We start from the raw sequence: 23,139 nt of genomic DNA on the forward strand, positions 1-23,139 counted from the left end.
AGTAAGAGTCACACTTGGTTCTATGGACTGTTCTTGAGAAAGAATCTGCTGTAACTTTCACCTTTATTTTGCATCTAGAGGGAAAACTAGATGTAGCCAGAGTTAGAGTCTGCGTGGTAGGCTGTTTACTCATTTCATTTATTCATTTGCTGTTTGAGTGCCTGCTATGTGCCAGACACTGGCCTAAGTGCTAATATCCATATACCTATTGAAAGTTGGCTGGTGGTTTATTTTTCTGTACTTTTGAAATGATAGGTCTCTAGATACCTTTTTAGATCTATTAAGACTGAAAATTGATCTTTTTTTCCCCTGCAGTGAGCCTGTTCATGCGAAGAAACGGAAGCATGAACGCATTATAGATAAATATGAAAAAATACCAAGAACTCTGCAAACTGCACCAGAGAAGGAACTGATTCATTTGCTTCCTATCAAAGATGAAAGTGGTATAATCCCACAGACTAGGGAGAAGCCAGGTGAATTTAATAAGCTAGTAATACTAGTTGAACTTGTACCCCCTTACTGCTATAACGTGTTTTTTTTCACTCAAAATTTAATTTTAGTTTGATTTTACCCATATCTGCAAAATATTCAATTAGTCTTATAGCAAGCTTGATGATTTGGGCCAGAATTATAGATGATTATCTCAGGTATCAATTTGTACTGTGAGGACAACTTAAGCTACAAGGTTCAGGTGATTTTCTTTTCACTAAATTTTGTTGTTTCTGAAACTAGAGCATATTAACTGTTCTTGGTTAGCTTTCTTTTTTAATGTATCTTTCATATGTGAAATAAAACAGAAAAGTTCAGATATCAAAGATGTGAAGTTACGTGGTTTATAACAAAGTGCATACCTATAAAACTACCATCCAGACAAGAAAAAAAATTATTACTAGCTTTTAGAAACCTCCCTTGTGCTCACCTCAATCACTAATTGCTCTCTTCCCATAAAAGTAATTGTTATCCTGAGTTTTATCGTAATCACCTCCTAGCATTTCTTTAGTTTTACCACTTAAGTATATATCACAGTTTTAATACACATGTTTTCCATATAGTTACTGATAGTAACAAAGATGAAGAGGATCAAGAAGAAGAGAGGGAACTTGAGGAAGGTAATGTCTTTACAGTTACTAAATTGTGAATTGAGAAGTAGTTTTTTTGCTTAATAGTAAATGTGAGTTAATTTTAGATAAAATCTGGAAGGTACATTTTGGAGTACTGCTCATTTCAAGGTCATTTTGAATATTTTTCCACATTTGAAAGCTTCGTCTTGTGGAATTATGAATAGATTCTTTGTTTTTTTAATTATGGAAAATTTTACACAATCATATTTGTAGTATCTAGGCATACATGAAGTGTGTCTTGTTAATTATTACTGTTCTGAATTCCTTTTAATTGTAAGAGAAAGACTAACTTACAAATAACTGTTAACTTTTTAGCCTTAAATTACAAAAGCAATTCTGTAGTGTGAAGTCATTTTGGTTTGTTTTTAGCGCAATTATGCTTGTGTATGTTTCATATAATTGAATGTCAGTTTCTGTTATCTAGGACAGTTTAATCAAAGGTGAACTGAAATAATGCATTTTATTGTTTGAAATTATATTAGTTTGGAATTTGTGACAGAACAATCTAGTTAAATTTTACTTTTGCTTAGCAGACCTCATGAATAGCAAAAATGAATTACAGGTCAACTGTTTAACTGTTTGCAGTCACCCATCATAAAACCATTACAGATTATGCTAGTGTTGATTAAATCTAGTTCCCTATGAATTTCTTAAGGCGGACATGTTTTTCTGTAGCCCAAAACTATGAAGTGTTAGTTTGTGTAAAGTAATATATAGTGTTGAAAACAAAGAAGAATATTCTGTACTTAAAAAGAGACTAAATCAGATTATCCTATTCATTAATTAATAAGAATTATTTTGGGCTTATTAGCATAGAAGCTAAGAATATGAGATCTAAGCTGGTTGCACTGGCTCATGCCTGTAATCCCAGCCCTTTGGGAGGCTGAGGCAGGAGGATCACCTGAGCCCAGGAGTTCGAGACCAGTCTGGGCCACATGGTGAAACCCCATCTCCACAAAAAATACAAAAATTAGCTGGATATAGTGGCTCACAGCTATGGTCTCAGCTACTGGGGAGGCTGAGGTGGGAGGATCATTTGAGCCTGGGAGGTGGAGGCTGCAGTGAGCTGTGATAGTGCCACTGTATTCCAGCCTAGGTAACAAGTGAGACCCTGTCTTTTAAAAAAAAAAAAAAAAAAAAAAAAAAAAAGAGCTCTAGAATCAGACTGCCTGAGTTTGAATCCTATTTCCCTTTGGTTTATGAGCTTAGCCAAGTTATTTTCTCTTCCTTTGCTTCAGTTTTCTCATCTATAAAAGGGAGCTAATGATAGTACCTGTATTGTTGAGGAGATGATGTGTAGTAATAAAGGCAAAATTCTTAGCTATCATCATTATTATTATTACTATAAAATATTAAGATTCTTGGACACTTGTAAGTAGAGGAATATGTAAGGGAACATCTAATCTGTTTTAGAGATCACTGAAGATCCTATTCAAGAGCTGACCATAGAAGAACATTTGATTGAGAGAAAGAAGAAATTACAGGAGAAGAAGATGCATATTGCAGCCTTGGCATCTGCCATATTATCAGATCCAGAAAGTAATGTAGGTGGCATTAATTTCTTTAGGCTTTTTATATTAGGTATGGTGTAAATGCCTAATATTTTAAGATTCCCTTGTTACCTGTAAGCATACACTAAAAGGAAAAGCATTAACTAAACATAGTAGCTGGGTTAGAGTAAGAGAGTCGACAGAATCTTAGCTTAATGCTATGTCTGGACTTAATTTCTTTTGTAATCCTAGAAAAGTTACTTAAATTCTCTGAATCTTATTCTCTTCATCTTCTTATATGAAAATATTGGACATGTTATAACTCTAAAAATATTTAATTCTATAAAATTGTATTAGGGAGGAGGAACCTGTTTGCAAATTTGCTTGACTAACCTGTGGAGTTTTTAAAAACGAGCGCGCTACAGGGAAGTGTATGGAATTAGTTCAGGAATATTTGTAAGTTGAAAATATTTTAAGTGAACTAGAGCCAAAGTTAAAAGTGTTATTGTGCCATGTGTATAGTGGTGAGTTAGTGATGGTTATAACACATGAACTAGAGAAATCTGAGGTTTAATCTTGGCCCTGATAAGTACTATCTGTGAGACTTTGGGTAAGTTATTTATCCAAGACTCTTTCATCTCTAAAAAAGGACAGTATCTTTTTCAAAACTTTGTGGTGAGGGTTATATGAAATATACATGAAGTCATATAAAATGATACTATTATTATTGTTATGTTGGTGTCCCCGGCATACTATTATAACAAGTATTTGTGTATCAAATGATTTACATTTGTGGAAACAAATTTCATGTGGGAATGCTTTAGAGTAGTGTTTGTCCTTTTCTAATAAAGTGAGGGGAAGATCTAGAGCAGAATTAGGGAAGAGAGATTTGGAATATTTCTTATTTGTATTCTCTCGATCATTACAAAACCATAGGCATAAGAGATTGATCTAATTTTACAGCTGGAAAATTGAACATTAAAAAACCCAAGTGATTTGTTCCAGATTTTAACAGCCACTGAATTGGAACCCAGATCTTCTACTCAGGAACCTATGCTCACAGGCAATAGTAGTTTATCAAAGCAATCAAAACCACCTTTTGCATTATGCCATAGAAATTATCTTTGAAGCTAAAGTTAATGTGGCTATATTATATGTAATTCCTGATTAATTCATGTGTATGATATATTTGGTTAATGTATATAACATTTTAGTATATTTTGAAAAGTGTTTTTAGAAAAATAGGAGACATGCACTTTAGGAAAATCCAGCTAAAAAGAATTTCCCAAAATAGCTAAATAATAAATTTAAACTAGTTTTGTAAGGTCTATATTTTTCAAAGTATATAACAAAAATATGATTACTGATATAGTTTGGATGTGTGTGCCCTCCAAATCTTATGTTGAAATGTGATCTCTGATGTTGGAAGTGGGCCTGGTGGGAGGTGTTTAGATCATAGGGGTGGATCCCTCATGAATGACTTGGTGCCATCCTTGTGGTAACAAGTGACTTCTCACTCTGGTAGTTCATGTGAGAGCTGGTTGTTTAAAAGAGCCTAGCACCTCCCCTATCTTTCCTGTGACATGCTGGCTCCCGGTTTGCCTTCTACCTTGTTTGTAAGTTTCCTGAGGCCTCACTAGGAATAGAGGCTGGCACCAAGCTTCCTCTATAGCCTGCAGAACTATGAGCCATAATAAACCTCTTTTCTTTGTAAATTACCCAGCCTCAGGCATTTCTTTCTAGCAACACAAGAATGGACTAATACAATTACCTTGTAACTTTATCAACTTATCTCTTGGTAAAGTGAGCAGTGTCTGGAGTTTGGTGAGGCTTGACTAGACTTGGAGTCATTGTGTGAATTCTGCTTATTTTGCCGGATGTGGGGCTGTTTTTTGTTCATAATTGTTTTGCCATGATTTCTCCAGCTTTATAAGCTATTTCTTTAACAGATTAAAAAATTGAAAGAATTACGTTCTATGCTGATGGAACAAGATCCTGATGTGGCTGTTACTGTTCGAAAGCTAGTAATTGTTTCTCTGATGGAGTTATTTAAAGATATTACTCCTTCATATAAAATCCGGCCCCTCACAGAAGCAGAAAAATCTACTAAGGTAATGCTAGATTGCTAGATATAATTACTATCTAAAATAACTGAACGTTTTGGAGAGATAGACTGTTTTTTTTTGAGACAGAGTTTTACTCCGTTGCCCAAACTGGAGTGCAGTGGCGTGATCTTGGCTCACTGCAACCTCTGCCTTCCCGGTTCAAGCGATTCTCCTGCCTCAGCCTCCTGAGTAGCTGGGATCACAGGCATGCGCCACCAGGCCCAGCTAATTTTTGTGTTTGTAGTAGACGGGGTTTTTCCACGTTGGCCAGGCTGGTCTCAAACTCCTGACCTCAGGTGATCCACCTGCCTCTGCCTCACAAAGTGCTGAGATTACAGGCATGAGCTGCCGCACCCGGCCTAAGCAACTGCTGCATTTTTTTTTTAATAGTACTGGGTGTATACTAGACAACCATATTTTATACTAATTTTGGGGTTTTAATATTCTGATTTTAAAAAATGATTGACCTTTTTGGTCTTTTCAGACCCGAAAAGAAACACAGAAGTTAAGAGAATTTGAAGAAGGCCTGGTTAGCCAGTACAAATTTTACTTGGAAAATCTGGAACAAATGGTTAAAGGTATATTAAATGTATCTTAAAAGTATGTAGCGTACATAGCCTTGATCATGAAGGTGAATTCTGTACAGTGTTCTCTGTTGTGTAGTGAGAGGCAGGTATGATCAGGAACAGAGTCTAGAGTCAGACTTCCAGGGGTCAAAGCCTGGCTCCACCACTTACTACCTATGTGATGGGAAAATTACATAGTCTTTCTGTGTCTCAGTTTTTGTCTATAAAATGGAAATAATTATAGCACTCACCTTCCAGGATTATTGTAAGAAGTAACTGAGTTTGTAGATATGAGGTGCTTAAAACAGTGCCTAGCATGTGCTATATACTATATTTTATCAACTATTAGTATTATTGCTGCAGTTTTTAGTAAGCAGTTGTATTTTTGTTGACAATGCTTTTAACAAAATATATTGTTATGAACAGTTGGGATTTATTCTGCTGTTTTCTATTTGGAGGCATGGTAGTCAGGGAAGAACGATAACTAGAGGCCAGGTGTGGTGGGTCACACCTGTAACCCCAGTGCTTTTGAAGACCGAGGCAAGAGGATTGCTCCAAGCCAGGAGTATTGCTCCACGCCAGGAGTTTGAGACCAGCCTGAGGAATGTAGTGAGACTCCTGTCTCTAAAAAAAAAAAAAAAAAAAAAATTAGGCATGATGGCCCAGGCCTATAGAGCCCCAGCTACTGGAGATCTGAGCTGAGAGGATGACTTGAGTCCAGAAGTTTGAGCTTGCAGTGAGCTATGATTATGCCACTGCCCTGTAGTCTGGGCGATAGAGTGAGACCCTGTCTCAAAAGAAATGAATAAATAAATAGAAGGATAACTAGAAATGGATATTTGCATGCCTTGAAAATAGGTTTATGAGTCAATTATTTGGCATCCCAAATAAACTCTTAAACTCTTTTTCTTCAGAAAAGGAAGGACATAGAAAAAATAGGCGTAGGAATAGGGAAGATAGTTGGTTGCCTAGGCCAGGTGCTTTCATTTGGCCTAATTGGCTCATTTACCCAGCTTATTTAGTAAGGATCACCCATTGCTATGAGCTGGAACAGGACCACTGAATCCTGTTGGCCTAATAAGGGCATAAAGGTAGTGGAGTATAGTGGGGTGGGGGTGGGTGGTATGGATATTGCTTCTATGTTCTGGTGTTCCAGCTGGCACCCTATTAGCATTTGTTTTTCCAGTGAGAGGGCCTGTGAGTTTTTCTTTTGTTTTTGAATTTCTGAACTGTTTGGAAAGCTGGGAGCTTTGTGTAACCATCTCTGTCTGATAGAACTATAACATGAGCCACATATGTCATTTAAAAAAAATACAGACACACTAAAAAGCAATGACATTAATTTTAACAGAACATTATATATATTCAGATTATCATTTCAACATGTAATCAGTTTTAAAAATTAGTGTCTTACATTCTCAGTTTTTTTTAGTACTAAGTTCAAATCTGGTTTGTATTTTATAATTAGAGTATATCTTAATTTGGACTAGCTGCATTTCAAATGCTCAGTTGCATCCTATATGTGGCAATTAGTAGCCTCCATATTGGACCTTTCCTAAGCTGATCAAGCCATTATGAAGTCTTTCTTTCTTTTTTTTTTTTTTTTTTGAGATGGTGTCTTGCTCTGTTGCCAGGCTGGAGTGCGGTGATGCAATCTCAGCTCACTGCCATCTGCCTCCCAGGTTCAAGTGATTCCCTTGCCTCAGCCTCCTGAATAGCTGGGACTACAGGCACGTGCCACCCACCATGCCCGGCTAATTTTTTTATTTTGGATTTTAGTAGTGATGGGGTTTCACCCTGTTGGTCAAGATGGTCTCAATCTCCTGACCTCGTCATCTGCGCGCCTTGGCCTCCCAAAGTGCTGGGATTACAGGTGTGAGTCATCATGCCTGGCGTATGAAGTCTTTTTTTAAGGGGTATGGATGTGTGTGTGTTTGTGTGTTAAAATGTACATTGTTTGTAAAAGAAAGCCAGTTTAACTTTTGACCAATGAGTAAAGTAACTACAGTTATCTTTTGATTAGATTGGAAGCAGAGGAAGCTGAAGAAAAGTAATGTAGTTTCCTTAAAGGCATACAAAGGACTGGCAGAAGTTGCTGTGAAGAGCTTGTGTGAGCTGTTGGTGGCACTACCCCATTTTAACTTTCACAACAACATTATCGTATTGATTGTCCCTCTCATGAATGACGTGTCAAAATCGGTGAGTTGCTGTAAATGGTTATTGCTGTCCTCCTTAGAAAATTATATACTATGTGGGCCGGGTGCGTTGGCTCACGCCTGTAATCCCAGCACTTTGGGAGGCCGAGGCAGGCAGATCACGAGGTCAGATCGAGACCATACCGTCTAACACGGTAAAACCCCGTCTCTACTAAAAATACGAAAAATTAGCAGGGCATGGTGGTGTGTGCCTGTAGTCCCAGCTACTTGGGAGGCTGAGGCAGGAGAATGGTGTGAACCCGGGAGACGGAGCTTGCGGTGAGCTGAGATCACGCCACCGCACTCCAACCTGGGCAATAGAGCGAGACTCTGTCTCAAAAAAAAAAAAAAAAAGAAAATTACGCACCATGTGATTTTTCTCCCCCTACAAAATTCTTCTGAAGTTATTTATTGCTAAAATAATATCAATTTATTAAACACTCTCTCTGAAGAAATTTATCTGAACATAAGTTTAGTGGTTCACAACAGGAAGCAGTTTTGTCCCCCAGGGAACATTAGGCAATGTCTGCATACATTTTTGGTTGTGATGACTGTGGTGAAGATAGAGTCTTAACTACTGGCATCTAGTGGAGAAAGTCCACGGGGGCTATTAAACATCCTAGGACAGTCCCCCTACAACAAAGAATTCTGTTACCCAAAACGTCAGTAGTGCTAAGGTTGAGAAACGCTGGTTAAGTGTGACATTTTATTTTTCAGATATCTGAAATGTGTTGTGAAGCTGTAAAGAAACTCTTTAAGCAAGATAAATTAGGCCAAGCTTCTCTTGGTGTAATTAAAGTGATTTCTGGTTTTGTGAAGGGCAGAAATTATGAAGTTAGGCCAGAGGTGAGCCTTTCTTTTTTTACTTTGCATTTTGTTTTTAAATTACAAAGTTGACTTTCAGTTGTTATGAGGAATTTATTCCTTATAAGCATATGAAGTAAAAAGTATTCAAGCTCTTTAAGTGTTTAACATGTTAACTCCTGAAATGTTTGATACTATTAACAGTTTGGTATTTATCCTTCTAGGTGTTTTTCTATGCAGATATAGTCATATATACTTGCTTATATTTTAAAATAAAAAATCGGCTTATACTTTGAAAACTGTTCCAGAACAGTTTTCATTTTCTATATTGTGAACTTACATATAGGGTTATCTCATTCTTTCTAGTGCCTACCAGAGTATTCCATTGTGTGCCCTAATTGATGAACAGCTGAGTTTTTTCTAGATTTTTGCTGCCACAGTCAGTGTTGAGAACATTTTGGCCTTACTATTTTTTAATATTGTGTGAGTATTTTGTGAATTAAACTTATAAAATGTAGATGCTGGATCTAGCAGTAATCACGTTTACAAACGCAAACTGTTGTTCAAAAACGTTTAATCACTGTGTTCCTGCTAGGAGTGTCATTTCCCTCCGACCTGCTCAGAATGTTACTATTTAATCTTTGGTAGTCTGGTAGTTTATATATATATAAACTTTTCACCTACCAGACTGCTTATTATTCGTCAATTTTTCTCTTAAATTGTCTTAGTGACTTGTGATGAGTTTTTAGTACATACTCATTTTAATAAATATCTGCTATGTGCCAGGCACTTTTTTTAGGTCCTGGAAATAAAATAGTAACAAAAGAAACAAAACTGTCTGTGGAGCTTGTATTACATAATAAGAATATTAACTCTTTGTTACATATGTTGCAGATTTTTCTCTTTTTTACTCTGCCTTTTACTTCTGTATTGAGCCTTATATATGGAGATATATTTTTTGTTATGCACGTAGTCTCCTCAATCCCAATTTACGGAGTCTCTCTAAGATTTTTAATTTTAATTTTTATATTTAAATATTTAAGCCATTTGACATCTTTATATGTATGGTATGAATACAGATTTAATATCTGTGTTTAATGTATGTAGTGAATATATATTTTATAGTTTAATGTATATTAAATATGTATGTATTTGAAATAATTTGACAGCCAGTTATTTCATCACCATTTTTTTCTGCTGATATAAAATGCTGCTTAATTATTGTGTTATATCTATAGTATATTTGGGTACCTGGTACAGTAATACTAATCAGAAAGGGTATGATTGATAAAAGACATGACTACTCTTTTTTCTCCAAAATATTCTTATTTATTTCAGTATATTACTCCAGGCAATTTAAAATCCATTTTTCACTTCCTTCCCTCAAAATAGCCCACACAGAGAATCTGATTAGAATTGATTCAATGTATTGATTAGTCTGGATGAATTAAAGTATTTACAGAATTGATTTTTTTCTGTTCAAGAATATTGTATCTTGCCATTTGTTTAAGACTTTTATGTTCTTAAGTGAAATTTTATAGTTTTCTTCATTGGGATCTTAGATATTTTAATTTGTTTTTAGTAATACAGTTTTGGGTGTTAAGCTGTTCTACCATTTTATTTCTGGATTTCACAGTTTTCCTTTGGCATCAGATCCCTTTTTATTTTCTTAAAACTGATTTCAGTTGAATTGCTAAAATTATAAACATTGAATGAAAGTAACAGAACATATTTAGCATCTTTACTCAGAACTGTAGAGCAATCAGATAAGGCTTAAACATGAAACTCAGCCATAGGAGAACTCTTTAACTTTCGTGATGCTAGAATAAAAACCACATCCTTTGACTTGGAGTTACTTTTCCTTGGTAGGTGATATTTTGAGCACATACAGTACCTACAGAATATTCAGAGTTGATCTTTCTGATACCTAGAATGACTTCAGGTTCACTCTTTATGCCTTTAGTTATTCCTTGTTTCGTTCTGTGCTTTTAGCCCTCTAATCTCAAAAACTCAGCTTTCTTCCAGATGTGCATATTGGAACGTCAAAATAATACAAACCTGTATTTCTCAAGGTTTTTTCCAGGAATGCTTCTGTGCCTGCAGGAGGTTGGTAGGGTGATTTCATCCAGAGAAAGTGTAGCATTTTAAACCCCTTTTGTTCTTAGTGTTTGAGTATGAGAAGTTTGCTGTATCACACAAAACACCAGTTTCTAAATTAGTTTCTGAATTTTTGAGTGGCATAAAGCAATAATTTTTATTTTCGTCCCCGAACCAGCATCAGCTGGGAATTAGAATGCAAATTCTGGGGCTCAACTCAGACCTACTGAATCAGAAACTCTGGGGATAGAGCCCAGCAGTTTGTGTATCTTCTTCTCCCATAGTGGTCCAAACCTTTTTCTGGCCTATTTTCTCTTTGTCATCCTGTTGGCATGTGTTCTCTCTTCCTCATACTCATTAAACTGCAAAGAAAGTTTTGTATATTTAGCTAGTATTTGCTAGTGTCCTTTTTGTGTATTTGCTCCTGTCCTTCCATAGACACAAGTTATTGAATATAGCATACAGATAAAAGAACTTGGTGTAAAATGTTATAAAAGATGCTTGAAGGTTTTTTTTCTTGAATGAGGGAAATAACACTGTCAAGTACTTTTCTGTGTAAAGTTTTTGAGGGCAATATAAATATTAAGCTGTATATTTGTGGTTTTTTTCAATATTAGATGTTAAAAACATTTTTATGCCTAAGAATCAAGGAAGTAGAAGTGAAAAAAGATACAGAAGACATTAATAAACCAAAAAAATTTATGACTTTCAAAGAAAAGAGAAAATCTCTATCAAGAATGCAGAGAAAGGTTTGACTTATTTCCCCTTTTGTTTCATTTAAATTTTTCTGTTTATTTGATCTTAAACTTATAGTCACAGGTAAAAATCAGTTAAATCATAAATATACAAGTTTTGAAATATATCATTTAGAGAATTTTATCTTTCCCAGTTACTGCAAAAAAATGTTTTCTTAAATCAATTTTAACTGATAATGATTGGCAAGGAGAGCAATAGATGAAAAGATATTTTTGCCATGCTGGCTTTTATCCTTTGGCTTTTTAGATCAATTTAGAGTTGTGATACACAGATTCCTTACTTAACAGAAAAGATGCATTCACATGAAGTTGGCAGCAAAGTGAGTTTCTGTTAATTGAATCTTGTTTCTTTATTGGTTTATATTTTAAACTTGGGTTGAAATTTCAGCCCCTTGTTTATTTACTGAAAGTTTGGAAACTTTTTTTTTTTTTTTTTTTTTGGAGAAATGGGGCTAATAGTACCTACCTTGCAGGTAATTGTGCAGTTTAAATGAGATGATGCTTATAAAACACTTGGCAGGCTTTATAAACATTAGTTTTTACTACCACCACCATCATCACTATTACTGTTATCACAGCTCTGAACATTTCTAAACAGTTTATTAGAGTGATCAAGTTGCTTTTAAAAACAAAAGTAATCTCGGGATATTCATGTTTGAATGGGTCTAAGTTTGAAAACATGATGGAAGTATCAAAATAGACTTAATAATTGTGAACAAAAAAAGATAAATATTTTAACTATTTTTATCATACTATCCTAATGCAGGTTGGATAGCTCTGTTAGGAAGAGCATGTTTATAGATGTGGTGGGGAAACAAAGACCAGTAAGAACATGGCAGCTCTTTAACAACTTCTCATGAGAGAAGGAAACAATTTCTCAGTTCCCTGTGCCTCAGGCAGCTTAGAAATTATCATGTACTGCTCTTACAGCATTAGGAAGTAGAAGAAAAAGGATATTTTATTGAATTTCTTTATAGTATCTGGTTTGATGCATTGTATGTAAATATGTTAGGGAAGTATTGTTGGTGACTGGCTTCCAAGTTATAGGTGATTTAACTATTTTGGGCTCAACATGTTCTTTCCTTTCGTTTGAAGAACTTTAATTACAGAAAATGATAGCATATCCCAGATGTCTACTATTTAGAGTGAGCAAATATTAATAGATTTACTTTAGTTTTTTTCCTGGAAAAGAGAGAAACCGTATGTTAGAGAGTAGGAATTTCTTTTCTGTCTCCAATTTCATTCTTCTGCTTTCCTCCCAGGAGACACCATCTTTAATTTGGTTTGTGTATACTTCCAGTCCATGTTTCTCTACTTTTGTTTATATTTGCATTCATAGACAATATGTGGTATTACTGTATGTGTTTTATGACATTTACGTATTCTGCCTCTGCTTTTTTCACTCTGTGGTATATACTCTTAGATTTTTTTTTTCAATCTATTTTCAGTGGAAGAAAGCAGAAGAGAAACTAGAGCGAGAGCTTCGAGAGGCAGAAGCTTCAGAGAGTGCTGAGAAAAAACTTAAACTGGTAGGCAGTTTCATATTCTGTTATGCTTTTAAAATGTGTTAAGTTGTTTAAACTAGAAATTTATTGTTTCAGCTTGTAGCTGTGTAATTTTGGTTTCTTTTTTTTTTTTTTTTTTTTTTTGAGACGGAGTCTCGCGCTGTCGCCCAGGCTGGAGTGCAGTGGCCGGATCTCAGCTCACTGCAAGCTCCGCCTCCCGGGTTCATGCCATTCTCCGGCCTCAGCCTCCCGAGTAGCTGGGACTACAGGCGCTGCCACCTCGCCCGGCTATTTTTTGTATTTCTTAGTAGAGACGGGGTTTCACCGTGTTAGCCAGGATGGTCTCGATCTCCTGACCTCGTGATCCGCCCATCTCGGCCTCCCAAAGTGCTGGGATTACAGGCTTGAGCCACCGCGCCCGGCCAATTTTGGTTTCTTTCATGAGGCTTAGATGTTTGACTTTTGTGGTGTGTGGAAAACTATGATGTGATCAGTGCTAATTTTATGAAGTCACAGGATGTATGTCTTCGTTCTGTTTTGTTAAAAATTTCAAAGATTGCGTTGTGGGGAGGCACGGGTAGGGAAAAAGAAGTTTAACCTGTTGAAGTCGTAGTTATGCTCGCTCAGTAGAGACCATACCAGGGTATCCTAAAGTCATTTTGTCTGTCTCCTCTGCCAGCACACAGAGACTCTGAATATTGTGTTTGTAACCTACTTCAGAATATTGAAGAAGGCCCAGAGGTCACCTCTCCTGCCAGCAGTTCTAGAAGGTCTTGCCAAGTAAGGGCTGTGTAGGTTGAAATCTTTTAGATTCTTTCTAAACAAAGACCAAAGAATTTTAGAGGGTTCCCTAATGATGGCCCGTTATCCTCAGTTCTCATTCCTTTCTGTTTGTCACCATCCTTTCCTTGAAGCTATTCATAACAGTGGGCTTTTTTGATTTTCTCATCTCAAACCTTTTATTTTTAAAATCTCCTTTACCAACTCCTTCTTTCTGCCTATTCAATTCGAGGTGTTCCTAAGGTTAAATCTCTCAGTTCTTGACTCTTTCTGCACTGTGTAGTCAATTGCCTATCGTCATAGTTTGAGTGGATCATGTAGATGACTCTTAAGTCTATTTTAACCTGGCTGTACATCATTTCTCTAGTTCTGTGTAATCTGTTTCTGCTAAGATAGATCTTTTTGTGTATTCACTCAACACTAATGGCCTTGTCAGGATGTGAGCTAGAGTAAGGGTTGTGGTTGTCATGATAGCGTTCCACAATTTTTTGAGGTGGTATCCTGTAGAACATTGCTATTCGGTAAAAATACGATGTGAACTTGCATATATAATTTAAAATTTCCTATTAGCCACATTAAAAAGGTAAAAAACACATGAAATTAATTTTTATATATTTTACTGGATTTATCTAAAGTATTTTAACACAATATTAAACATTAATGGGATGTTTGGTGTTTTTTCATCACATGTTTTCGAACACATATTTTATGCTTGTGTCTTAATTTGGACTAGCTACATTTTAAGTGCCTAATAGCCACATGTGGCTAGTGGCTACCATTGTTGGGCAGCACAGCTTTAGGAATAGAGTTGGAAATAGGACTGATGGCTAGAAGATATAGAAAAGGCAAGTTCTGTTCATCATAAGAAATCACTTTCTAATAACTGGAGCTATTTGGCAATGGTATGCATTTCCTTATATGGTGATATGGTCCTTGTGGTTGAAAATCTTCAAAGAGGCTAATCAGAGAAGGGATTATTCCTACATTGTGTAGGACCTGATGTTTTTGTTTTTAAATAGAGACAAGCTCTCACCATATTGCCCAGGCTGATCTTGAACTCCTGAGTGAGTCATCCTCCAGCCTTGGCCTCACAGAGTGCTAGGATTATAGGTGTGAGCCACCATGCTCGACCCAGCTATTTGTTTTTTAATGACTAATTCCTTTATTTAAAAAAGTTTAAAAAATAATATATGCTCATTTAAAACATTTCAAATTTAAAAATGCAAAAGAATATACAATTTAAAATTGCAAGCTCCCCCGCTATATATGTATGTAGTCTGTCTGCATGCCATCTGCCATCTTTTTTTTTTTTTTGGAGATAGTGTCTTGCTCTGTTGCCCAGGCTGGAGTTCAATGATGTAATCTGAGCTGACTACAGCCTCCACATCCCAGGTTCAAGCAATCACTTGCCTCAGCCTCCCGAGTAGCTGAGACTATAGGCATGTGCCATCACACCTGGCTAATTTCTGTAGTTTTAGTAAAGATGGGGTTTCCTCAGGTTGGCCTGGCTGGTCTCGAACTCCTGACCTCAGGTGATCCATCCGCCTTGGCCTCCCAAAGTACTGGGATTACAGGCATGAGCCATCGCACCCCGCCTGCCTGCCATCTTTCATGCAAATGGAATCATGCTATGTTTAGTGTCCTGTAACTTGCTTTTTTTTTGGTTTTGTAAACAGTTACTTTTGGTACCTCTCCCTTATCACAAATATATCACTTAATTTTTAAAAAATTTATAATACTAGGCCGAGGCAGGTGGATCACAAGGTCAGGAGATCGAGACCATCCTGGCTAACACGGTGAAACCCTATCTCTACTAAAAAAATACAAAAAATTAGCTGGGCGTGGTGGGCGCCTGTAGTCCCAGCTACTTGGGAGGCTGAGGCAGGAGAATGGCGTGAACCCAGGAGGCAGAGCTTACAGTGAGCCGAGACGGCGCCACTGCACTCCAGCCTGGGCGACAGAGCAATACTCCATCTCAAAAAAAAAAAATTTATAATACTCCATTTTATAGATATATTGTACTTTATTTGGTCAGTCCCCTATTTGCACTGGAAATACTTGCGCGCGCGCGTGTGTGTGTGTGTGTGTGTATGTGTATATCTTCATGCACATGTGTGCATGTATTGCCAGATCAGAGGGTATGCTCATTTTAAATTTTGATAAATAATTGCCAAATTGCTTCTCCAAAAAGTTGTACTAATACGCATGGAATATATCACTCATAAGGTCTTTTATTCTTCTACGATTTACATAGATCAAAGACTCCTCACTAATATTGAAGAGATATCCTGACTTTAACCTACTTCAGTGTCTAATATAGTATATGGAGTAACTCTCAAATTTAGCAGCTCATATGATTCCTTTTTACCCTCTTGTGTGGTCTCAGTTATTTCTACAAATAGAGACCTGGGACAGTGAAGTGAGTTACCCAGGATCATGCAGGTAATTAAGGATCCAGTATTCTTTCCATTTTATCCTTAAAGCTGTCATAAGGTCCATATTCTTGTAAGCAGCAGAATCTTTCCTCGTCTCTCTTCCCACCACCTGTTGTCTTAGAGCTGATCCTGCTGGATACCTAGTAAACTTTTCCTCAGGAAGTTGTTTGCTTCTGGTAATTTCTTTCTCAGTGCAGAAGGATTTTTGAAATATTTTTGGTTTGTTCAATGCCTTATATGTTTCTACTGAGTTTAGTGTTCAATGGTGCATGAATTGTTGACTAGGCCAATCTGAATTAATGAAAAGTATCAATAATTGCCATCTCTTTCATAGCTAACATTTTGAAATAAAGAATATTAAAAATACAGTTTTAGAGTCAAGCTTAATTTCTACCAATTTTATTTCTGCTTTTAGTTCATTGATTAAGTTTTGTTTGATTCCAGGTTTGCTCACCTTATAAATGTGGAATTTTTTGATGATCTGTTAGTAGTTCTTCATACTCTCATCGAGTCTGGTGTAAGTAGTAATAAATTACTTTTTAAAAGATATAAATGGTAATTACTATTTTAAAAATTTGTCAGGTTTATTGAGATATATTTTGTATACAGTAAAACTCACCCCTTTTAGATGTACAGTTTATGAATTTTGACAAAGGCCTATGATCATATGATTACGACCATAATCAAGATGTAGAACGTTTTCAAACATTGGAGAGTTTTAAACAGGAGGGTTGCCTGACCTGTTTTCTTTGTTTTTTAACTGATGCATAATAGATGTACATGGTTTCAGGGTGTATGTGATAATTAAATATATTTGTATAATATAGTTTGTAAAGATTTTACTTGGGATATCAGTCACCTTAAATATGTGTCTTTATGTGACAACCATTCAAATTCTTCCCTCCTAGCTATTTTGAAATAGATAATAGATTATTGTAAACTATAGTCACCCTGTCAATCTGCCTCATACTAGGTTATCTTAAAGCTAACCTTTGCAGGTCTTTTTCTTCTTTTTTGAGATAGGGTCTCACTCAGTTGCCCAGGCTGGAGTGCAGTGGTGCAACCACAACTCACTGCAGCCTCGACCTCCCGGGGCTCAGGCGATCCTCCCACTTCAGCCTCTTGAGTAGCTGGGACTACAGGTGTGTGGCACCATACCTGGCTGATTTTTCTATTTTTTGTAGAGATGTGTTTTTGCCATGTTGCTCAAGCTGGTCTGGAACTCCTGGGCTCAAATGATCTGCTTGCCTCAGCCTCCCAAATTGCTGGGATTACAGTCATGAGTCATTGCTCCTGGCCTTAAAGGCCTTTTTAAAAGATATAAATGGTAATTATCATTGTTAATATTCCATCCCCCCTCACCCCCCCCCCATTTTTTTAAGGACCTAAGCTATCAAGAAAGTCTTCACTGTGTCCAGACTGCTTTTCATATTCTTTCTGGACAAGGTAAGATATTTTCTTAATCTCAAGTTTTGTTTGCCTTACCTTTGAATGCTACAACATACCTAATTGGTGTTTGTTGTCATTTCAAAGGTGATGTTCTGAATATTGATCCAATGAAATTCTACACACACCTCTACAAAACACTATTCAAATTACATGCAGGTATGTATGTTTAGATAATGTTTCTTTTATATGTATTTATGTTTTAAGAATATGTTATGACCAGTCATTGTAGACAAATGAGAAATAGGAACAGGTACATAAAATGCTGACTTGCCAGTGCCATGCATCTGTATTTAATCTTATGTAAGACTTGGAGAAAGAGCTTCTGGAATTGACTGGAGATGCAGTAAGTATAGCCCGCTGTATCTCCTTAGCAATATAGCACTACCTCATTGATTAGAGAAATGGTTTGGGACAGGTACAAAAGTTTATCTTGGGTTTATCTGAAGTTCAGTCCAGTTGCATAATGAAAAAGTAATGAGAACAGCTCTGAGGGATATGTCTGCTGTTTTAGGTGCTACCAATGAAGGTGTTGAGATTGTACTCCAGTGCCTTGATGTCATGCTAACTAAGCGCAGAAAGCAAGTTTCGCAGCAGCGAGCTCTTGCCTTCATCAAACGCCTTTGTACCCTTGCTCTTCATGTTCTTCCAAATTCAAGTATTGGCATTTTAGCAACTACCAGAATATTAATGCATGTAAGTAGTGACACAAATGAACAGAGCTAAGTTCTTATAATGCAGTGATTTTTTTTTGTTTGATGCATGTCTTTCCTACTTTTTCTATTATTTCAATTACAGAAGTAATTCACACTTGTAACAAAATCAGGTGACAAAAGAATTATATGAAATTGAAAAAAAGCATTTGGACCTATTGACACTTCTCAAGAGTGTCATTAGCTGGGTGTCCATTTATCATTTGGTGGGTATTTTTCCAGCAGTCTTTTAAGGTTCATATATAAACACATACACATAGAAACAACACAACTTTGTATTTTAATGGAAAGAGGATTATGCTATATATTCTACCACTTTTTTAACCTTAGCATTTTAATTGTGGTAAACACATAATGTCACTACTCTTATCTCTTTAATGTCTATGTAAGGTTTATTTAGTTCTTTGCTTAACAAACACATAGTTCTGACTATGTGCCTTCCACTGTTATGCCTTACAAAAATTTAATTTTCATAACTCTGAGGTAGCTACTATTCTTCTTCCTGTTTTACATGTGGGAAAACTGAGGTCCGGAGAGGTTAAGTGTCTTGTTTTGAGTAGCAGTGCCAGTCAGTGGTAGAAGTGATATTCAAATGTAGGCAGTCTGGTTTTTCTATTTCTCTTGATATAGGTTATTTCTTTTTTTGCTATTACAAATGATGCTATAGTGAATATCTTTTTGTATTTATCTGATGTAATTATTTCTATCAGATTTCTAAAAGTGGGATTGCAAGGTGAAAAGAATATTGTTTTCTTTTGCAAGATAACATTTTAAAGACAAAGATAAAATTTTTTTTGCAACTTTTGTTCTTACGATATAAACTTAAAATTGTTTTTTATTAAAACTAGGTGTAAAGACTTTACACCTAAAGAGCTAAAGCTCTTCTTATACAACTATAAATTTAAATGCAAATACAACTACAAACCAGTAACACCTTTTACATTAACAATGTTAATTTAACCAATTCTTTTTATGTGACATTTTTGCAGACTTTCCCCAAAACAGATCTACTGCTTGACAGTGAATCTCAGGGAAGTGGAGTTTTCCTCCCTGAACTGGAGGAGCCTGAATACTGCAATGCTCAGAACACTGCTCTGTGGGAACTACACGCTCTGCGGGTAAGAATGGCCCTCGTTTTTTTCTTTTTGGGGATGTGTGTGAACAATTGTTTTCCAGTTTTTCTTCAAATAGTTGTTATTGCCAGAGTACTTAATTATATTTTGTTCTGGGGCTGCTTTTTTTTTTAGAATTCCTGTGTTAGTATGCTACATTTTACTTTGCTCTTACTATTTTTTAAGCTGTTAAGGTACATTTTCTAAGGAAGCAGAAAACTGTCAGTTCTGTAGGGTGAGGTTGTGGAAGATTTACTGAAATCTTTCCCTTTATTGAAATCTTTCCCTAACACTCTTCAGAGGATTTGTTAGCAGGTGCATTTCTGTTGAGTCCTATCCTACGAGACTTTAGTAAGCCCTGTTTCAAGATGGTTTCACCTATACAGTGATCCTACAGCGTGGACAACATTAGAGTGAGACTTGTAGAAAATAGAAGTGGCAGGTAACCTGTTGTAAATTAACTTTTTTCACTCGGAAAGAGGAATTGCTTTTTGATTTTTCTATTTATATTGTAAAAGCAAGATAAACTACTTCACTGGTAACTTGATTTGTGTTTTAATCCTGTGAGCAAAGATAATATTTCTGTGGCTATGTGCTTCTAATGAATTACATATACTGTACATAGGTGATGAAAAAAAAATTTGGTGTAATTTTATTTAAGAAAATCTTTGCTGTGGCTAGTGTTTTTTTGTAAAGGACTGACCTGTGCAAAATGTGATTGTCCTGTTTCCCCTTCAGAGGCATTATCATCCCATAGTGCAGAGATTTGCAGCCCACCTGATCGCTGGAGCACCTTCTGAAGGCTCTGGAGCACTCAAACCAGAGTTGAGTCGAAGGTAATATTTAGCATTGCCTTATTCTAAAACTACAAAATTCAGCTGGTAGCCACTTACTATGAGAAGTCTGTTTTATAAAGTAATATATTACAAAATGTAAAGTGCCAGTTGGGTATCTGGATTGGTCTTGCTTCATATTCCTGAATTGTTCTGAAAGAAAACATGCTATGATTTTGTTAATCACTTAAAACATTTTTTTTCTTCTTATGTCATTCAACTTGAAAAACATTTTTTTTAATCATGAAAAGTTTCACACATACAGGAGAGTAGAATGGTATAGTGAATGTCCATATGCCCCCCATCACTCAGGTTCAACAATGAATAATCTATGGCTATAGGTGCTTCATGTGAAGATAAAACACAAGTCAACCAAATTAAGTTTCCTTGCTTTCTTGCTCTCTCTTTTTTTTTTTTTTTCTGAATGGTCCTGTTAGGGCAAGAAGAGGAGAAAAAAAAATGAGGATAGGGAAGAAAAGAGGTGCTTTGGGACACTGCCATCCAGAAGGGCAGCTGTTTCTTTTTTTGGCCCTTGCAGACTACCTTCTGACCTGTAAGCAGCTTGGATGGGTACTTCCAGCACCCACCTCACACCCAGATGAGGAAAAAGTCCTCCTAAAAGAATCTTCTTTTCCCTGAACTGTTGATTTAGAAAATTTTCACAAGTACAGAAAGGTGAAAAAATAATAGTTACTTTTTTTATTTTTTTGAGACGAAGTCTCGCTCTGTCACCCAGGCTAGAGTGCAATGGTGCGATTTTGGCTCACTGCAACCTCCGCCTCCCAGGTTCAAATGATTCTCCTGCCTCAGCTTCCCGAGTAGCTGGGATTACAGGCACCCGCCACCATGCTCGGCTAATTTTTGTAATTTTTGTAGAGATGGGATTTCACCATGCTGGCCAGGCTGGTCTCGAACTCCTGACCTCAGGTAATCTGCCCACCTTGGCCTCCTACAGTGCTGGGATTACAGACATGAGCTACTGCGCCCAGCCAGTAATTACCTTTTTTTACATACAGACAGGAAATACTTCAGTTATACAGAGAAAGAGAGAAAATGGTATAAAAAATCCCTCAGTCCATTTATGGTACCATAAAAAATGCCTAAGACTGGGTAATTTATAAACAACAGAGGGCCAGGCTCGGTGGCTCACACCTGTAATCCCAGCACTTTGGGAGGCTGAGGCGGGTGGATCACCTGAGGTCAGGAGTTTAGGACTAGCCTGGCCAACATGGTGAAACCCCATCTCTACTAAAAATACAAAAATCAGCTAGGCGTGGTGGTGGGTTCCTATAGTCCCAGCTACTTGGGAAGCTGAGGCAGGAGAATCGCTTGAACCCGGGAGGTGGAGGTTGCAGTGAGTCGAGATCTCGCCATCGCACTCCAGCCTGGGCAACAAGAGCAAAACTCTGTCTGAAAAAAAAGAACAGAAATTTATTTTCTCACAATTTTGGAGGCTGGAAGTTGAAGATCAGGGTGCTGGTAGGTTTGGTTGACTGATGAGGGCGCCTCTCTGCTGCTGAGGTGGTGTCTTGTTGCTGCGTCTTCTGGAGGGGAGGAACCCTACACCCTCACATGGCAGACAGGACAGAAGGGGAGCAGGGCCACAGCTTAAGTTCATGAAGCCTCTTCTATAAAGACTTTAACCCATTTATGCCAGAGGTGGCAAATTTTTATGTGTGTGAAAAATCAGACCTTGGGTGATGACCTTGAGCAGTAGGATATAAATAACTCCTACAAGCTTAGGACAGTAGTAGGCATAAATGGGTTAATCCCATTCATGGCTTTCATCTCCTAAAGCTTTCACCACTTAATACCATCACACTGACTGTTAAGTTTCCATGTCTGAATTTTGGAGGGGACACATTCAAACTATAGCACCTTACAGTGTACTTATTACCCAGAATTAATATCTTGCTGTAGGTTTTTTCCTTTTGCAAGCCCATTGGTTTCTATAATTCAGAGATCTCAGATTGGTGACCTTTGGGCCAGGCTGATTTTTCTGGCCTCAAGAGTTGGAAAAAAATCGAATTAGTTGCTGTCTTTTAAATATTGAAAGAATTCATCTGAAATTCACATTTCCTGCTTTTCTTGAAATACTGGGAGGTTTGGTGACATTGGCTTGTATTTTACATGACAGTAGTCAGTCATTTGCTGCCTCCTCTACATGAGGCAAGAGCTCTGCAGTTTTCCATGGACGCTTTCCTTCTGAGTAGGGTGGAGATAACTTTTGTCCTTATTAAATAAAATGGCCATTTACTTTTTCTTCCCTCACACTTCTCACCTGTCCCCAGTCTTCACCCCAACAGCCTTGTTTTTTAAAAGAGGAAAAAAGAAGAAAACAATTCTTTGTCACTCTTCATAATCATTTTATGACATGTTTTCCTTAGCAGTTTTGCTAAGGAAAGATGTTTCCTTTGTGGAGAAGCATGAGGAATGGGCTTATCCCAAAGGCTTAAGAAAGGAGACTCATAGTGGGCTTCTGGAGAATGGGTATTGGGATGTGAGCCTAATTGCTACCCTCGTAGGCCCTTGCCTATCTGTTTTGGAGAGTGTGAACTAATTGCAAGTCATTAAGGATTCATTTACACGCCATGGGTATAGACATGTATTCTGTCCTGAATGGCCTTTCCTTGTTTTTTATCCAGGCCAGTAGCAAAGAGTTGAGCTGTGTTCTAAGTCTATGGAAAATGACTCCATGCTTCAGTCCTCTGGCTCCCATGACTAAGATAGACTCAGTTGCATTATCAGTGGGTTGGGATTTGATCACACTGAACTGAAGTTCTTCAGCTTAGCTTTCTCTCTGGAGTCTATGCCTGTATTGCTAATGTATACCAAACCTCTCTGAGGTGGATTTAGTTGGATAATGTTGACATTACGTGGGAATTTAGAATTTGTTAAGTGACTGGGTTGGTTGGTTAGTTTCAAAAGCAGGACTATCTTATACCTTAATATATGGGTTAAGAATGAATCATTCTCTGAGTATAATCTAATTATTTTTGAGTTACACAGATGTGGTGGTATCTTTACATTTGTGTTTGTGATTTAGATCTGCTGCTGAACTTTTTGAGGCATATAGCATGGCAGAAATGACATTCAATCCTCCTGTTGAATCTTCAAACCCCAAAATAAAGGTATGGGATATTTTTCATTTTTTTAAAAGAAGAGATAGAAACCAATGTATC

The 23,139-nt window shown here is 36.8% G+C and overlaps 1 protein-coding gene across 3 annotated transcripts in view; it reads left to right on the plus strand.

Moving 5' to 3' along the window:
* NOC3L (NOC3 like DNA replication regulator) overlaps positions 1-23,139 on the plus strand; it is a 47,712-nt gene that overhangs the window by 5,323 nt on the left and 19,250 nt on the right. For 2 of the 3 annotated variants that reach the window (XR_651853.4, XM_003904024.5), the window contains exons 4-20: positions 316-473; positions 1,053-1,109; positions 2,535-2,665; positions 4,561-4,722; positions 5,201-5,294; positions 7,306-7,481; positions 8,195-8,323; positions 10,996-11,127; positions 12,582-12,662; positions 13,318-13,418; positions 16,298-16,370; positions 17,236-17,299; positions 17,387-17,458; positions 17,814-17,995; positions 19,002-19,130; positions 19,863-19,960; positions 23,004-23,088. Coding sequence is in view for 2 of the 3 variants with exons in the window: in XM_003904024.5 (XP_003904073.1) it covers positions 316-473; positions 1,053-1,109; positions 2,535-2,665; positions 4,561-4,722; positions 5,201-5,294; positions 7,306-7,481; positions 8,195-8,323; positions 10,996-11,127; positions 12,582-12,662; positions 13,318-13,418; positions 16,298-16,370; positions 17,236-17,299; positions 17,387-17,458; positions 17,814-17,995; positions 19,002-19,130; positions 19,863-19,960; positions 23,004-23,088 (1,924 nt within the window). In the remaining variant the exon portion in view is untranslated. The remainder of the gene's footprint in view (positions 1-315; positions 474-1,052; positions 1,110-2,534; positions 2,666-4,560; positions 4,723-5,200; positions 5,295-7,305; positions 7,482-8,194; positions 8,324-10,995; positions 11,128-12,581; positions 12,663-13,317; positions 13,419-16,297; positions 16,371-17,235; positions 17,300-17,386; positions 17,459-17,813; positions 17,996-19,001; positions 19,131-19,862; positions 19,961-23,003; positions 23,089-23,139) is intronic. The other variant, XM_009214994.4, reaches the window with a different exon arrangement.

Source organism: Papio anubis, chromosome 11 (genome assembly GCF_008728515.1).
Source record: "Papio anubis isolate 15944 chromosome 11, Panubis1.0, whole genome shotgun sequence".
NCBI classification, from domain to species: Eukaryota; Metazoa; Chordata; class Mammalia; order Primates; family Cercopithecidae; genus Papio; species Papio anubis.